The 14,986-nt window shown below is 38.3% G+C and overlaps 2 protein-coding genes across 12 annotated transcripts in view; one reads left to right on the top strand and one right to left on the bottom strand.

Annotated features, from left to right (window-relative positions):
• Positions 1-14,986, bottom strand: part of LOC124183431 (leucine-rich repeat-containing protein 15-like) — a 117,996-nt gene that overhangs the window by 20,545 nt on the left and 82,465 nt on the right. For 6 of the 10 annotated variants that reach the window (XR_006870978.1, XM_046571919.1, XM_046571917.1 and 3 more), the window contains one exon: positions 5,283-5,337. The exons of 1 other annotated variant lie outside the window; for it this stretch is intronic. The gene's annotated coding sequence lies outside the window, so the exon portion shown is untranslated. Of the gene's footprint in view, positions 1-662; positions 1,025-5,282; positions 5,338-14,986 lie in introns of those variants that run through there. 3 more of the 10 variants (XR_006870979.1, XR_006870980.1, XM_046571916.1) reach the window with 1 other exon arrangement.
• LOC124183446 overlaps positions 1,110-14,986 on the top strand; it is a 114,060-nt gene continuing 100,183 nt past the window's right edge. The window contains exons 1-2 of one of the 2 annotated variants that reach the window (XM_046571944.1): positions 1,110-1,545; positions 1,934-2,120. In XM_046571944.1, the coding sequence (XP_046427900.1) occupies positions 1,526-1,545; positions 1,934-2,120 (207 nt within the window). In that variant the 5' untranslated portion in view covers positions 1,110-1,525. The remainder of the gene's footprint in view (positions 1,546-1,933; positions 2,121-14,986) is intronic. The other variant, XR_006870981.1, reaches the window with a different exon arrangement.

Genomic DNA, 14,986 nt, shown 5'->3' with positions numbered 1-14,986 from the left:
ATTCACAGTGTGATATTTCTAGTGTAGAACCATTGGTAGGCATATAAAAATGAAAAATAAAGTAGCTAGTTGAATGTTAGTCCATCCTAAAATGTCAGTGTCAGGCGTAACAATACAGACACCGTTCTTCTAGATATTTCGACATATTCTTTGGGTTATACCTGACGAAGCGCTCAGTCCTCGGGGGTCGCTTTCGAAAGCAAGCACGTGGGGAATTTAATTTTAGACGAACGTGCGAGACAAGCGGCGCCTTGTTGGTCGATCGTGCGGCCTTTCGTGTGTTCGGTCGCAGAAGATAGAACATTACAAAAAGTGACCATTAGTCGTCGATCGCGTTCCTAAAACCATCAAGAAATCGCGTACATATTTCAACGGAATCGAACCGCGGCGCAATTGTTTTCCCCCGCTTCCGACCATCTCGAAGAAAAAAACAAAAAAATCACTATCCTCTCAATTTTACAATGATTTTGAAATACGAGTGTGTTTTATTTCATCAGGTTTTCCCTCAGCACGAATCGTTACCAACTTCAGCACGATCCGTTTCCCAAGCCCTGGATTACTTGCGAGATAAGATAGGCCGTTTACGATCATCACGAATACGACGATGCGTGCATACGTTCATAGATTAATAATAACGCTTAAGGCTGCTGTATCGTACTCACTCTTTCTTTCACAACGAGGATGAGAAGGACCAGGAGGACGGTGGCGATAATCCAGCGACGGATAACGTAAAAACGGTAATCCGGGTTGAAAAACACACACCGCAACACAAATCCAGGGTAAAATCGGACCGCGGTGTAAACACGCGACAAATTTCGCGCGTTAGATTTTCGCTATAAACCCTCACTCACTTCACGTCGCTCCCGATCAAGGTTTGTTCTACGGTACAGTTAGTCACGCGCCGTTGACGCGCTCACGCGAGCGACCGTAATAACCGCGTCTTTCCCTCCTCGAGCCACAGCTGATACTAGCTTGCAGGCACTCACTGCCACTCGGACCCAAACGCTGCCAGCCTGTTGAATTCCCAATCCGTTCGCGCTCAACGCCGCGCCGGCTTTTGGTTCGATTTTACGCCGCGCGGCGCTCGCGTCGCCGATACGAAACTTAGCGAAACCACAAGCGTCATTTACACGCGCGACTTGTTCCGATACGGTCGCGATTAATTTCTGCGCTTGAAAACTGATCGTGAGGCTGGGCTAATGCGCCACGGAGTTGTAAAGTTACCTGTTTCTTCATTTCGCTTACAATTTATTCCGATCATGCGACTCCTGATTGAAATCTGACGTTGAGCAAGCTTTTCTGAGCTCGGATGAATGTCTAATTTAACGTTTGTATCTTTCTGTACTCTGAAGATGGCCGGCCGAAGAAATTTTCACCAGGGTTGGGACGGAAGTTTGATACTCGGCGCATGTCAAGGCCGGTGACTGAAGATTAATAAAAATTGCTAGGCTCATGGACTTTAGCGTATGAATAAGGTCGCGGGAAGAAATTGCAGCTTCTAAAATTTGTCCAGACCCAGCAAACCATGACGAAAAATAATTCAGGGTTAGTATTCTTTAGATATCTTCAGTCGGATACGCTAAAAAATTGAACATCTGTTACTAATTCCCAGGGTCTATCGAGAGTCGAATCCGAAATTTGCAGCATCGAATTAACAAATTAAAATAACTTAAAAACGCCTGCGAAGATCGGGACTTGACCGAATAGACAAATTGTAACAATGAAACATCCTTCGCCTACGCAATGGTAGAAAATTGAATTTTTAATATCATGCTGCAAACATCAGGTTCGACCTTTGACGCACCCCAGTAATAAGTACCAGACGCAGTGTTTTTAGATGGGAGTTTATTTTCAATACATGATAATAGACAAATTCAATTATACCTTAGATTGTTAAAAATGTTATAATAAGCATAATTCCATTGCCTTCCAGATCATGGACCACAGTTTTGCCCGAGGTTAAAAATGGAGGAAAATCCACGGACGTATCGTTTTTCATCTCTTTTCACCTTATCTCTCGACTTCGACGAACGAATAGATTGCAGAACGACGCTGATATATGGATGGCGAGATTTTATCCCCGTATGCCGTTGGCCGCATCAGTTGACGATGAGCCGGGGGTGAGTTTACATTAATCTCCATAGGTGGGCGTGTGTATTTATACGGTGTACCGAAGCGAAACCTTTGTCTTTTCTAAGTCCGACATCAGTCAAAGATTATATTCCCTAAGGAAAGATCCTCTAACGTCTATAAATCTGCTTCCATAGTTTTCCACTTATAGCATTCCCCCGTTGTTCCGTCGTAAGAAATAATGGTCGACAGGCGAGAAAGAACTCATCCTATTCGGTTTATTTTACACTCGGTATATACGATCTAGGAAGTGATTCTTTTTCCTAGTGAAAAGAGAATGCCGTTTGTAAAGTATTCCACCAATGCGAGCGTTTCAAGATTATAATACAGTCCCAAGGGCCGACATCCGAACGTCTAGTTATTACCGTCTCCAATTGATAAGGGAAAGAATATCATTGTAGGTATAGTTTAAACCCATTCGTTATACGTATACATTTACATCCCTATTGTACGCGATATCAGCAGCCCTTATTTCCGTGATCAAATTTATCATACATAAAATTGCCTCGTTAGCGTCACCCTCCTCTCCTAGTTCCATAGTATTTTTCTCGTCTCTACGAGTTGGCGACGTATCGCATCCCATTGTACGTGCATACGCTCGTCTTACAGATGTGCGATACAAATCCCAATCAATCAACTGATTAATTCTCGTTACGTTTTAACCGTATACAATAATTACACGCGTCTCACGCGTGTCCTGAATATATATTACAATTATATGGATAGGTAATGGGTCTCCGTAGTGCGCTCTTTCTCTCGATTCGAAGCTATTATTATCATCTGCGCGTGCAGTTGTACAATACGTGCCCTCGTATCATATTCTACCATATACCATACGATGTATAAACGTGTGACAAATTCGGGGGCCGTAGGTATGCACTTGGTATTAACAATTTGTCGCACCGATCTTTCGTCTGATTTTACTTAACAAAAATTTCAAAAATTACTCGACACTCTCTCTCTCTTTTTCTCTCTTTCTCTTCTTGCCGAATCATACAATGTTACATTCTATACACGCAGGACGAGAATAATTCAACGATATCGATTTTCCAGTGTTGTTTCTATAGACATAGCATCAGGATACACACTCCCTGGTAGCGTGTCCACTCGACTATTAATACAGCCGAGTAATAAATCGAGTCCGTTGTCCTGGAGCTTGATGTCGAAATTTATTTTAATGCCGTAGCTGACACGCATCTTCGCAAAATGAGGTCTCAATCAATTTACGGAGAAATATTCACGGTTTTTCTTCTATTTGGTATTAATCGTAACGAAGTATTCGTTTATCATATTCCGAAAGCAAAACTTTTCTCTTGTAGGATTGAAATGTTCGTTTCGTATTTATAGGTCAATTGTAGGATCTTCGCGTTGTTCAAAATTTCTGTCGTAATATATTGTATTCGTGTACATTTATACAGTTCAATATCAAGCGTGGAAACGAATTGAAAGGAATTACGCGTTCGGTGTATTTGCATTGTCTCCGGCATATCGTTTATCTACTGAATTACGTCATCGTTACATCAATTAATTGAGTCTTCGTTTAGCTAATTAATTAATTACTTACTCGATTATATCCGCAGTCGATTGTCCTTCGCAATTATACTTGTACCATTCAATTATCAAAGATCTATATAATACCGCCCCATTATTTACGTGCACTTTCATCGTAATACAATCTAACTATGTATGGACTTCTGCGTTGAAGTTCTATTGAAATAGGAAGACAGAGTAAGAGAAGGATAGAGCGAATGAGAAAGAGAGAGCTACCCGTATTACGCGGTTTGGGATCTAAGTAATTAGCACAATTGCTGTTTGCTTCCGCGCCCTCTTAACAGGTATATAAATTCAACAATGTACATATAATATATATATATATATACATATATAGATGTATTCCTGAAACGGAAATGTATAGATATGTTTAACAATACTGTGGTTACAAAGGAAAAAGTTTTCTCTGCTACGTACGCGGAACATGAAAACGCGAGTAAAACAATCTCGTACATTTTTAATGTCGTTAAAAATTTATGCCGTTATTTTTAAAAGAATAAAATCGATCTTAAGCGGTATGGCAAATAAAATATGTATATCGAATCGCATTTCGAAGAGTATTACTTTTAACGTATAACATAAAAATCGACGATGACGCTGAAGGTAAAAATTAATTTACTTATAAATTACGTCGATTTCTAATCCTATGCGTATTTAGGCATTATTATACTTGTAAGACTCGGACGACGCGTAATAGGAGGTATTACACGAAGAGGCAGAGCGTATCGTTTACATCTGCATCGTGTAATACTTAAGTTGCGTCGGTTTGTTGTCCTCGAATATTTATGTAACATGTATAGGTATACATAGGATGAATGTAGATGCCAAGCGCGTTTATACGTTCGAGAGAAGTTCACACGCGTTAATTGATGTCACGACCTTATAGAATTCTGTCCGGGAACCGTTGGAACGATTCAGAGTCCCATGATCGTCTTGAATACAAAATTTCACAACGTTATATGACTCTTTTAAACGATAAAAACAGCTCGGGTGTATTATGTGAATTATATATCCACATCTCGCGGTAATTAAAGTCGTGCCGAAATACAAGTTTATTTAAAACCATCCTCATTACCTCACTATTTGGTATGTAATACAAAACATGCACGATTACCGCTCGTATTGTATTCAAGATAATTATGTGATAATTTTGTGGAGTAACGAGTAATGATGGGTGTTTAATTACCTTGAGAAAGTTTTATTACATTTTTTTTTAAAGAAAATAATTGGATACGTAATAAAACTTACAGGTATCCTGATTAAATTCCAGGAAGAAAGTGGTTCAGTTTTATAATGTTTGACTTTTTATTCTTGCAATTTTTTTTTTTTTTTGTCTACCTCATCTGATTTTTTTTTGCAAGATACTTTTCTTTGCATATTTTCGTTTCGATTCAATTTGGTTCATGTATTACAGTTACTTGTTTTCAATTAACGGGTACACAATTCGTTGAATAATTCGTACGAACGAGTAGCTACGCATTTTTTCTTCTTGTATCTTAAAAGTTGGATTCACTTCACTCTCAATCTCTTCGAAATTGTGATTTATTTATTATTACATCTACGCGCGTAAATTAGTTTACTTAGTATGCAACTTGACTCACGCGATCAGCCGGCTTTTGACTATCTCCATTTCTCGTTCATTAAAATCGCTGGTACCTGAAACAAACATCGTCCAAAATTGATTACACACATTATACGAAACGTAACAACTGTAAATCTGTAACTACTGTAATAAATTTTGTAAGATTCTATATTTACAATATTCCTAACTCGATTAAATTGCCGGCACGATATATTTGCCGTGCATGAATTGTACACTTCAAATCGCACGATTACACAGATATTACATATTAAATTCCTAAAAAATGTAGATAAAAAAAAACGATTTCGTTCGGTTCAACCGAGTCGTAAAACTGCGAAATCTTCGGTAAATCTTCATTTCTCAATGAATTTCATTTTATTTTCCTGTTTTTTCTTTTAATTCTAACCTCTCCCGAAAAATCGCGTGACGTTGTATTTCACTTTGGACGATGCGTACAACGCATGCGTTTTGTGCACTCCCGAAGATACTCCCCCCTTAAATTAATCTCACACATTATTTACGAAGATTATATTCCTCGTAACAGAAGCCGTTCTTTTCAATGACTCATTATCGATATTTTTTTCTCCACCCAAAAATCCTGTTCACGACAATATTCAAATCTGTCGCGTGTGTGTATAATTAGTTTCAATAATCGAGACAAATAAATTTACCTCGATCGAAGTCTTCGTTCTTCGGTACTTTAGAATAATAATAATAATTGCGTTATGGGAAATTTTTTAAACGCATATAATACGAGCGAGGTTTTATGATTTTTAACTTTTTAAATTATATATTCACTTGTTCTTTTCATTGCTAAGGTGAAATTATAATCTAATATTCAGAATCAAGAGTCAAGGGAAATTTTCATATACATTATTCGTGGTTAAGTTTGATACAATGACTCGCAGGGTGGTTGGAGAAAAAAATGCGAGCATAGGCGAGACTTCTTCTTATACAGTATGGAATACATGAATGTGTATGCATTGCACTTATATATATGTATGTGTGTGTAATACGAGCGTTTAATCACGGGACGAAGGGACCGCGAGCTTGCATGGAAAACTTTTCATTGAAATTCGTAAAGAGGCATGCAGTTTGAAAAACTTACGTAATTGTGTGCTTTACCTTACACGTACATACATGTTAATAATAAAACGTAATTCGTACACGTGCGTATGTGTGCGGCCATATTAACATGAATACGTCGGAATGTTGATGACGCGTTGTATGTGTAACGATGCGAAGGTACGTGTACCTACCCACCTACTAAAAGGAAGCTGAAAACGTCTTGCAACAGAGACGCCCGGTTTTTCAACTTCCCGACGACCCTCGGCAAGAGATTTATTACCGCTCGTCGTCGTTCCTGCCTTTCGTGGATTTTGCGAAAACGTGGCTCTTGCTTCAGGTACACATGCTGCATATACCGTACTCTTTGCTTTTTTTTCCGCGACATTGTACCGCACGACTTTCCGCCCGCGTTTTTTCCTTACATTTTTCCATGGCTTCTTTTAATTTATATATATTTTTTTTTCCTCGTCAGAGCTTGCGCGTCGTACAACGTAATTTATGCTCCTTCGATTTGTTCGCCCTTTTCGTTTTTCTTTTCCCGCACAATTTTTTAATCTTCCTACAGCGGAATAATTATCGTTGACCGCGTATAATTATATCGATAATAATAATGAAAAAGTTAGATGCTGGAGGTAAATTTTATTACTTTTTGCTAATATTTTTATACCCATGTATGGGGAATTCCATGCAAACCCGACTAACGTCCGGCCCTCGCCATTTCTGATTTTTTTTAACATTTTTTCTGCAATAATTGTTCCAACTCTGAAACGGTACTCTGAAGTTTTTCAGATTCTTTATTCAACCGGTCAATTATTTATAATTATAAGTGATTTTGAAAGGGACCTGTTTTCAAATTCTCAAATGATTCTCAGAAACTGTATTTTCTATTTCAAACATTTCAAAACCGGGCAAGCACTTCAAATTTTATGCTCGACTAAAACATTGTTTGAACGGTCTGAAAATTTCCAAGAACTTCGCCAAATTTCTAATTTTCACTCAGAACATTTCCAAACCGGTTCCATTATGAAGCGATTTTTCTCGATTTTTTTGGCACATTCAATTTTTTGATCAACTTCAGAATATCTTACGAAACATTTCGAACCTTCTCGAGTAATTTCGATTCACGCGATCTTTGCGTGATGCATATTTTTCCGGCTGGAGAAACTTTACACATTTATACGATGTGTACGATTGAAAATTTGAAAGTAAAGAGATTGTCGTTTTCTTCTCTCTCCCAACTTGGCGCGTAAAAGCAAATCTCGACTTTGCAGAATCAAAGTATAATCTCCATATGGCCTACGTACTTGTATATGTACGTATGTATATATATATATATATATATATATATGTATGTATATACATATATCGTATATGTCATGCATATTACGCTGCATTCTTCATGTTCGCGAGATCAGAGACGTATAAGATCCGCTATTCGTATGCGTTGACAAAGCTAGTTTCGCTGCACCAAGTTTCAGTCTCTGATCATTGTACAGTAGAATAATCTCGTATTATATCCAGGTTCCGAAGACGAGCTTTCTCTCGAACATTACCTGTTATATGAAGCAAGAATTTACTTGGGCAACTCGTTCCTTAGTCACTCAACCTGAAAGGGAACTATTTGTTTTTGTAAAAAAAAAAAAAAAAAAATATCGATTGCCGGATGCATCGTACAGAATTTTTTCTTTAACGCTCAGCGTTTCACCTTTTTTTTTGTAGCTTTTTATTTATTAAACTAATTTTTGGTAACAATTGTCGAGTTTTTTGGTTTCACATGGTCCCTGAAATATTTCGAAGACTAAAAAACAAAAAAAAAAAAAAAATATAAAATCCTAGTATTTATTCGTTTATTGGAAAAATAGTATGTGTAAACAAATGGTCAAAAGTTCGTACTTTTCTACGAAGAAAAGCATTTTCTGTTAAGCTAACATGAAAATACAAATGCCAATTTTTTTACACAACCTTGAAAGACACCAAAATATTTTACAGAATTTTTTCAAAATTTGTCTTCTTGTTTTTGTTTGTCCGCCATTCGTAATCAGCGATCCCAAATGCCCATGCTTGCAAAGTTTCAAGTGAATCACGTGTAAAGAAAAATGTATGCATGAAAGGGTTAAGGAAGAACACAATTACAGGGTAAAGGTACCAAAATCAATTAAATAATTGCTCCGGGGTTGCAGAAAAAATGTCAATAAATAAAATGGACTTATGTTATACGTACGGAGTCCCGATAGACCGCGATTTGGCAAAATTTACAAAATCGTACATATTTGTTTCACGATATAGACAAAATAATGAAACGGTCTCTGACAAAAAACACATCGTAGGATCAATAAAATACAAAATATTTTCGTTTCGCGGACAGATGTGTTAATTGAAAGATTCATCGCAGCTACTCGAGATGTCGGTTTTTAATGAGCCTGCTATTTGATCCCTCGCGTTTCCGATTCATCAGATCAAATATCACGGTTTTCGGTAACATCGAATCACGGAAAGTCAACCCTTAATTTTGTGGGCTATCAACTTTCATATTGCAGGCAATAACGCGAAATGAAATATTGAAACCGAGGGGCTCTATTCACTTTCATTATTGTATAAGGGGCATTCCACGCCAACTCGAGCTACCGTCAACCCTCACCATCTCCGATTTTCCTTGAACTTTAATGCGGTATTTCGGCGGTCAAAAAAGTAACCCCTGAATCGTTTCAGTTCTTATTTTTTTACCACTGGTTAAAAATTTGTCTTATTTTCGCACTAATTTATATCCCAACATCATTAGTATGAAAAAAGTGAAATGGAAGAAAGAATGTATTTTGACAAAGAATTTATGGTGAAAATTTTATGAAAATCGAAGCTGGCCAACACCATGAAAATCATGTTTTTAGACTATTTTTACAAAAAAAAAAAAATGTGCCAAGTCGCGAACAAAGTCGACAAAAAATATTTCCATTAATGATTTTTTCGTACGACTGACGGATGCTGGGATACAAATTAGTGCGGAAACAAGACGGCCTTTTAACCAGTCATCGAAAAAATCTGAAATAATTCAGAGGTTACTTTTTCGACCCCCGAAATAATATATTAAAGTTCAAGCAAAATCGGATATGGTTAGTTTTGGGAGCAGGTGGAGTTGGCTTGGAATTGCCCATAGATACTCGGATTACTCTCAGATTCACGATTCTACAATTTTTAATCTACCCACAACTTCGCGCGACTTAACGTTACTTAATCTTCTATGATTTTTGCAAGCCAGCGCCAAACATCCGATTTCGAATAATTTCTTTTAATTTCAACGCATTCAAAACCGTCTTCTGCTAATTTTCTCTTTTCATTTCCGTGATTGATTGATCCGAGTGAATTCACGCGTAGATTTCAAATTATTGCAAACCAATCGGTCGCTTTACGTTAAAATCCATCAGTGACTTCAGGAGTAAGAAATGTTTCCCCGCAAAAAAAAAAGAAAACAAAAAAAAACGAGAAAAATAATTTTAAAAATCGGCTGGCCCGCAGATTCAAGGGATTTCTCATCTTTTGCTATGGCACCTGGCCTAAAAGCGCATCAAAGACAGCAGCAGCACACCTGTCATTACAACCCGTCGTCGTTGCCGGCGCGCTTCCTGTGGCAACAGTTCTGTTCAACCAGCGGTAGACAGTCGGGCCGGAAGTCCGTTGATAAATTTAGGGGCTGACCGTCGTTGCGTCGTCGGCGTGCCTTCCGGCTATACTTAGCCGCGACCCGGAATAATGAAAATAAACAAAGCGATAAATAGTCGGTAGAAAATGGGTCATTTTTACCCATAACTTAATTCGTTTGTATCTTTTCATTTTCTTCATTTTTTTCCACGACGTTTTCTCTCCCCTCGACGGAATAGTTTAGGCTGCTATTTACATAGATGAGTTATAGGTGTATAAATGATGCGAATTTTGAAAAAATTAATCTCTTCCGTGTTCCTTGGCTTTTCTTTCACATCGTACTTGCAAGCTCGTTTCTCGTTTTCTCAACCGATGAAAACCACTTCGTTCGATTGATACTGCGGATAATGTGCAGCAATGTCACCAGACGCGTTTCGTCGGATTTTAATCATTCTTTATTATGTTGCGTATGTTGTTGCTGATGTTGAATTTTTCGCGGGAAAGAATTATCGAGGAGGATTAAATATAGATGTATTGAAAGAATTCATTACTCGTGTTAATATTTTTAAAAGTAATTGAAACACCGCTTTTAATTTGACCGTTGTGCGAATTAATTGATACTTGTGATTGTTTAACATTTAGCGTCAAGTATTCGAATTGACTGTTTAATGTTTTCGATGTTTTCGTTTTACGAACATTTCAAATGAGACAAAATTCGTCGAGTTTCTTCGGATCGAATAAGTTTCGTGAAACTTGAAAAATTCACTTGAAATTTCACCGAGTTCATTGTAGAAATGATTCAAACTTTGCTGAGTAATATAATACAGGCGAAGCAGCTCGAGTAATAAATTTGCGGATCAAAGTTTCACTTGTTTCCAGTATTTTCTTTACGAAGCGAAACAGAACTTTGGGTCGATTTTGGAAAAACTGCAAAAATCATTAATATCAACGTTCACAACGCTTAGAAACAAATAATTACACGATCGATCAATTCTACTTGACTCAACAACGCAGATTACTGTTTGTGACGATTGAAACTTTTCTTACATCGCATCGAAATCCAATTCCCTCCCTCATTTTCCCACCACCATCGGATCATGTATTTATAACGAATTGTTACCGCGAGTCATTAATCATCCAGCTTAATTACTAATTGCATTCGCATATTTACAACGCTTACGAATCGTCGTTGAAAACTTACAATAGCCAAGGTGTTAAAACAGGGTTCGGTAATTTTCTCAGCAACGATTAACGATGATCGAATATGTTGTGTAGGAATCGTTAATAATGCGTTCTATGTATCCGTGCAACTGTAATAAACACATTTAATTATTTACACACATTCTTGCGTGCGTAATTATTTATTTATACCTGCATCTCTGCCACGGACGGATGGGTGTATCTGATTTCTGAAGAATTTCAAACGCCTCGGGTCACATGCGAGAACTAATTTATTCATTACTCGGTGCCATTTGTTCACGTCAGAGGTGGCAAAGGAGCGTAGAGAGAGAAATAGAAAGAGAGAGAGAGACGAGGGTATTTCTGCCAACAGGTGCGTAGCTGCCAGACAGCGGGACGCCCGTGTCTTTGGCCCCATAACTTTGCAAAATGCCGCAAAAACATTTTGACGTGACGCGTTTTTCAACGACAGAACAACGGCTGAGACGCAATTTTTACTGACAGGGTTTTTAAAGCGATAGAACGATGTGTGAATTGTGTTCCAATACATTTTATGAAATTGGATAACGACAAAAAAATTTTGCAATGCGATACAAAAAAAAAAAAAAAAAAACCACAAGAAAACAAAAAATTATTTCTGCACAGTCGCGAAAGAATTAATCGTCCAATTTATAATCAAGAGGCGCACCCTTCAGTTTTTGAATAGATTTATAGCTCGATAAGAAAAGATTTTTCTTGTTTCTCTGATTTTTTCCTTGATGAATTTTGATAGAATTTACGAATTAAATTATGATTATATTAGATTGGCTCTACTTTTTATGTTATTGTAGGGGGGGTGGGGGGACAGTTTCTAATATAATCATGATTTTATTCGTAAATTCTATCAAAATTCATGAAGTAAAAAATCAGGGAAACAAGGAAATTTTTTGTGATGCCGTGGAATATTTTTTCGAACAACTTTGAAATCGAATTTTTCGTCTAAATATTACTTTTTTGAATCATATATGATAATTTCAATAAAATAAATAATTAGAGCCAATTTTGAAAAACTACGCTTACTTCTAGGGTCGTTGACATGAAATCTTACTAAGACAACTCAAATATCAAGGGCAACAAGACCAGTGTTATGTAATATGCACGAGGCTGCGTGCTTGAGTGACTTTTTACCTCTGCAATTCCCGATCTCTCGACAGCGAGCGAATTATTGTTAGAATTATTATAATTCAAGAACGCGCTCTCGCCGTAGTTAAAATCGTATCAATCAAAGTCTGATTTAAAGTCTGGCTTTAAGCAGAAAAAATCTTTCTCCAAATCATCAGCTCGCAGGCGAGATTTTTCGTCCAATCACGTCTAGTTTATCTAAAGTCGATTACGACGCATTCTATGAAAGGCCGCTGTTTAATCTAGTCTCCGCAAATTACCACGCAATCTCTGGACTATAGTTTAGGTCGAAGGGCGTCAGATTTGCCGTGGAGGCTGCCAGCTATCCTCGTAAATTTTGAATCGTTGTTTGAAACAAGGCGTGGAACTGCATCGCGACTAGCCATGCAAACTCGTATGAGTTTGAATGGTCCTAGTTGCCAGAAGACACGCAAGGGACTCTTGCAGACGGGGTCAGGATTAGCCTGCACGTGGTTACACGTGAGTCGATAAAATACACGGTTGATGCTTCAACCAGGAAAATGGAGAGGCTCGATAAAAGTGGAAAAACGAAAATTACACCCCTTTTGTTCGTTCCGTCATTTAGTTACGTTGCTTCACGGCCGCATAATTGACGAGGCGAACTAAAACCGGCTGGATATGCCATTTTTTTTTATAAACAAAACAAAAATTACCTCTCAAAGCATGTTTGTTCCAAAGCCAGTTTATATATTTATTTACTTTTTTTTTTTAAACGGTGGAAATTTTTCTTCTTCTCATCTTTCTTTCAAAACTTTTCAATTTCACTGCCAAGTCCTGTCAGTTTCAGACTTTTCACTCTACCGATTTCGAGATCATCCATCGACATACTCTTTATTTTTCACAGTGATGAAGAGGATCGGAAAAAAAGTCTTTTTCCAGCTTGCCGTTTCTCGACCAAAATATTAATCCCAGCCTTTTTCAACTCCCCTCTTCTATTGACGCGGAATCTCGCCGTTATACGGTCACTGTACCCATTCGTTGCACGGTTCGTGGATAAGGAATTGGATTTGACGGTAAATAGTTAGACTAGGAAACGCAGAGCGTCTGGCTCCAGGCTGACCACTGCGTCTTACGGCGTTCCGTCTTGTTGCCCAGCCAGGTGCTAATCTGGTTACTTACGGATCTGAAACACGAACGGTCTTGTGCCCGCAAGGCCAGCCAGCCTTCGGTCTTACTGTTGGGGAACTTCTGTTAAATCCTTGAGCAACACGGGGCTAATGCTTTGTGAATTATTAGAAGGGGTATTAGAATTGCTGCTTCGATGACGTAACGGGTTACTGGCGTAAGTCGTGGTTTATTTAGCGGCTGCTGATGCGGGACGGAAAATAAGAGGTATTGATCGGGATTTCGAATTGTCTTAAGGTCTAATTCATAACAATTGCGTGGAATTGATTGATCTCTCAAAATGGTATAAGAACTCTCCGAATTTTTAACGCCGAATCGCGTGGCATAGATTATTCGTAAATATTGGACGGTATATCACGAACGATAAATTTTTTATCGTTTGATACATCGAATCATTCAGAATTTGAACCACTTATTGTTAGACTAATGAGATCCGGCAGACTGACGATGATAAAAAAATCGTTGATCGTGATTCTTTGCTTCTGCGTGTCAACTTGAAGGAATGACTCGTTATTAATTCCACGACTCAGCGTACAGTTAATAATTTATTCCAATTGATCAGGGTAATCATTGATTTTCTAAAATGATTTTTATTTACAAGATCGCATTTTCGACACGTAAAATTAGCAAGAAGTTTTGCAATTTGGTAAAAATGACTCACTGTACACACCGTAAAAAAGTTTTATTATTTTTCTTACTTTCAACCAGTGAAATAAATTATTTCCTCCAATCAAAGAATCACGTATATATTTACAGGCAGTATGAAAAGTACAATTTTCAGTACGCGTATGAAAAACGGTGGGAGCCGAGTTCAAGCCGACCAGTCATTTCATTTTTCTCTCTTTTTATTTATCAAAAATTTGGCTGCCTCGCGTCTCGTCTCGTCGAGAGCAACGTCGTCTTGACGCCAACGTCGTCGTATCCCAAGGGGGATATTTCACGTGGTTGGCCTAAAGTGGATGCTGATGTGGGCGTGTTATTAAGCCAACATCCATCACTGGCTTTTGGGGACAGTTCCGAAGTGCCGGGAGTCCCGGACCCCGCCTGTTCCCCCTGCCTTCCCCATTCCCAGTTTTGTGTTATGGTATATGCGTAGACGTATATATGTACGAAACCACGGTCTGGTGCGCTCACCGCGGCTTTCAAAAGTTATACGAACTGCAGGCACGTGCAACTTGATTTCATTTCTCATTCCATCGTTTTTCTTTACACCGGGACAATCTCTTTAAACTTGAGAATCAACCGCGCATGCGCGAGTTTTATCGGCTCTTCGCGCAGGCTGGCCACCCCGAGTTTTCAGCTGCCAAACTATTTCTGCCGGCGATGTGGTTGACGCGAATTTTCGAGGTTAGAATCTCGAACAATCGAGTCAGTGACTCGGAAATGTTTGGAAATCATTTGTTATCGGGTCGGAAAGTTGACTCTTCAAAGAACGGTGGGAATTTAATGCTTATGCTCTTTGAAAATTCAAACGTACACATTTTGCGGACGTTGGCCCGCCTGCGTCGGGAAAATTTCGCCGACCAATGAGACTGA

The sequence above is a fragment of the Neodiprion fabricii genome, chromosome 5 (genome assembly GCF_021155785.1).
Source record: "Neodiprion fabricii isolate iyNeoFabr1 chromosome 5, iyNeoFabr1.1, whole genome shotgun sequence".
Lineage (NCBI taxonomy): Eukaryota > Metazoa > Arthropoda > Insecta > Hymenoptera > Diprionidae > Neodiprion > Neodiprion fabricii.
The sequence above is the reverse complement of the archived record's forward strand: the minus strand, read 5'-3'. Positions and strand labels throughout refer to the sequence as shown.